This window comes from Hippoglossus hippoglossus, chromosome 14 (assembly GCF_009819705.1).
Source record: "Hippoglossus hippoglossus isolate fHipHip1 chromosome 14, fHipHip1.pri, whole genome shotgun sequence".
Lineage (NCBI taxonomy): Eukaryota > Metazoa > Chordata > Actinopteri > Pleuronectiformes > Pleuronectidae > Hippoglossus > Hippoglossus hippoglossus.
In genome coordinates, this window is record NC_047164.1 from 845,467 (window position 1) to 847,966 (window position 2,500).

The following is a 2,500-nucleotide window of genomic DNA, read 5'->3' on the forward strand; positions in this document are numbered from 1 at the left end:
ACGAGGAAAGGTGTGAAGTTGTGTGTTGACCTTCACCTCGGAGACGGGTCCGCTTCCTGAGTCTCTGTGGTTCTGCTCTTCAGGTTGGTGGTTCTGTCAGTGCGACACTAAACGGGGTTGGGCTCCTGCGTCGTACCTGGAGCCTCTGGACCAGCCGGACGAGGCCGAGGATGTTGAACCAGACTACGAAGGCAAGTTGCTGTTTTCATACCTACACAACCTGGTTTTCTTTATGTAACAGCGTTGTGTTTCCCTGCAGGAGAGCTGTTCATCGCCACCCAAGCCTACAAGGCCGAGCAGGAGGACGAGATTTCTCTGGAGCTTGGTGAAACCATCACGGTCATTCACAAGCTGCTGGACGGCTGGTGGGTCGTCAGGTGGGATTCATGTTTTTTTCTCAAACAAAATATAATGAATGAAATTATAAATTTTAAATCAATTCAAGATTTTGTATTCGTTACTTTAACATATTATTATGACGTTGAAACTTAACACTTTGTAACAAACAGCTTTTCTTATTTAATATAACATTAAATGTTTCATTCCTCTCACTCAGAGGCGAAGACGCCTTCAGACTCACCTGGTAGATGACTTTCATTTATATTCTTTCAGTCCCTGATGATAAAACCAATCAAAAGTATTTTCTGTTGTGAATATTCTCATACGAAGTCTAGTGACGACTCTCCAACAAATAAAAGCACATAAATACTTATTACGCACTAGAGCGAGTATTGATTCAGCTCAAATAAAGCCCTGGACAGTCAGTGGTCTTCAGTCCTGCAAGCCCGGCCCACAAGGTTCCTGTACTTTGGTAAAGTTCGACCTTTAAAAACATTCTCCAGAACTTAATTTAGACCCATGTTCCTGTGGTGGAAACGCAGCTTGTGTGTTGGACCAGGAGCTCGACTCTTAATTCTCTAGCATCTTCCACATATTCTGAATGTTTTTAACTCCACTTAATGTTTCACACAGATTTTGACTCAATGATGCTGTTTTGTACAGAAAAGGAGAAGAGACGGGACATTTTCCCTCCATGTATCTGCAGAAGGCGGGAAAACGGGAGCAACAAGAGGCGGGACGGACAAACCCTCAAAGACAGAAACTTCCACCTCGCAGGTGAGAGGACGTTACAGAATGTGTCTGTAGATCTTCTTCACCTTAAAAGTTTTCAAACATTACAGCAGAAAATATGATTTACGGGTTTAAATTACATCTTTAAAATTGTATTTATTCTTAAAATAAATCAGATAAAGTTTCTTCCAGTTTTCAAGAACTAAATACTGAGAAGTATTTTTTTAAAGGACGTTTTTTTTGTGACTTGTTCATTTCCTGTAACCAGGCCGATAACCACGGATGTGCAGGTTTGCTGCTCTGTCGCTCCTCTGGTGTTTTGTTGTGAAACTTCAGACTGAAAGGAAGTGACACGTCTCACTCTTTCTCTCTGTTTCACAACAGTTTTTGATTTCATTGAATTCTCTGGATTCAAACATCACAGTTTTCATTCTAACATCATTAATAAGATGTTGAATAAAATGTGACTTTTATCAGACAGAGCTTCAGTCTGTTTGCAGACGTCTGTTGATGATCATGATCGTGTTAAACGTATGTTTCTGTTGATTTTCTACCACACAGGTTTTTATTAATCGTTTTCCATTAAACAAAATTCTGTGAAGTTTCCCCGTGTATTCTCCCACATGCACGACGTTGTGCTACACAGCGTCACCACTAGATGTAATCTCTAAACTCAAGAGTCGGAGCCTGGAGGAGTGTTCAGAGGATTTGACTATAGACTGAATATAAAGATGGACAAAGCCTCCATGTTACAGACGGCTCATCCATCGACCTCTAGGTAGTGTGAGACTCCGCCCAAGTCCCAGCTAATACAAAGAGAGGCAAGGGGCTGGAGTGTGGGTGGAGCTCAGGTGACGTCTTGTAGAAAACTAGCAGCCAGCCACCAGGCGGCTAGCCAACTGTGACCACCCATCTGTCACTCAAAGTAACCACAACCCTTAATGCATAATTTGAAGTGAGTTGTCAAGAGGGAAATTAGCCATTGAGACCAAAATCGTTTTTAGAACCAGGATGTAAACAATGTAAGTTGTACATGTTATGGTCTATAACGATTGACTCACTTTTGGAGCCAGACACTTTCACAGTGGCTTCATTTCTCGGAGCTGTCACAGAACAGTTCTGAGGTCCAAGCCCGCCCCGTTGACTCAACACTACTTGTTTCCATCACAGATCCAGCATCACAAACAGCCAAGAGGCATTCACAACAAGTCTCGCAAGAAGCTCAGCCAGGACGCCTACCGCAGGAACAGCCGCCGATACCTGCAGCAGAAGGGTGGTCGCCTCACCGAGCCCCACAGGAACTCCAAGAGGCGATGCCAAGTCTCCCCTGAATGAGAAGAAGAACCAGGGTAATGAACAACTCGTCGTTCTCGCTCATATTCAATTTGTTACTGGTGTTAAAACATAATTCAGAATGTGACATTATCTG

General features: G+C 43.0%; 1 protein-coding gene across 1 annotated transcript in view; it reads left to right on the forward strand.

Annotated features, from left to right (window-relative positions):
- ncf1 (neutrophil cytosolic factor 1) overlaps positions 1 to 2,500 on the forward strand; it is a 28,136-nt gene that overhangs the window by 24,939 nt on the left and 697 nt on the right. The window contains 6 exon segments of the mRNA XM_034607442.1: positions 19 to 191; positions 260 to 377; positions 1,003 to 1,116; positions 2,242 to 2,263; positions 2,266 to 2,385; positions 2,387 to 2,420. Coding sequence (XP_034463333.1) covers positions 19 to 191; positions 260 to 377; positions 1,003 to 1,116; positions 2,242 to 2,263; positions 2,266 to 2,385; positions 2,387 to 2,420 — 581 coding nt within the window.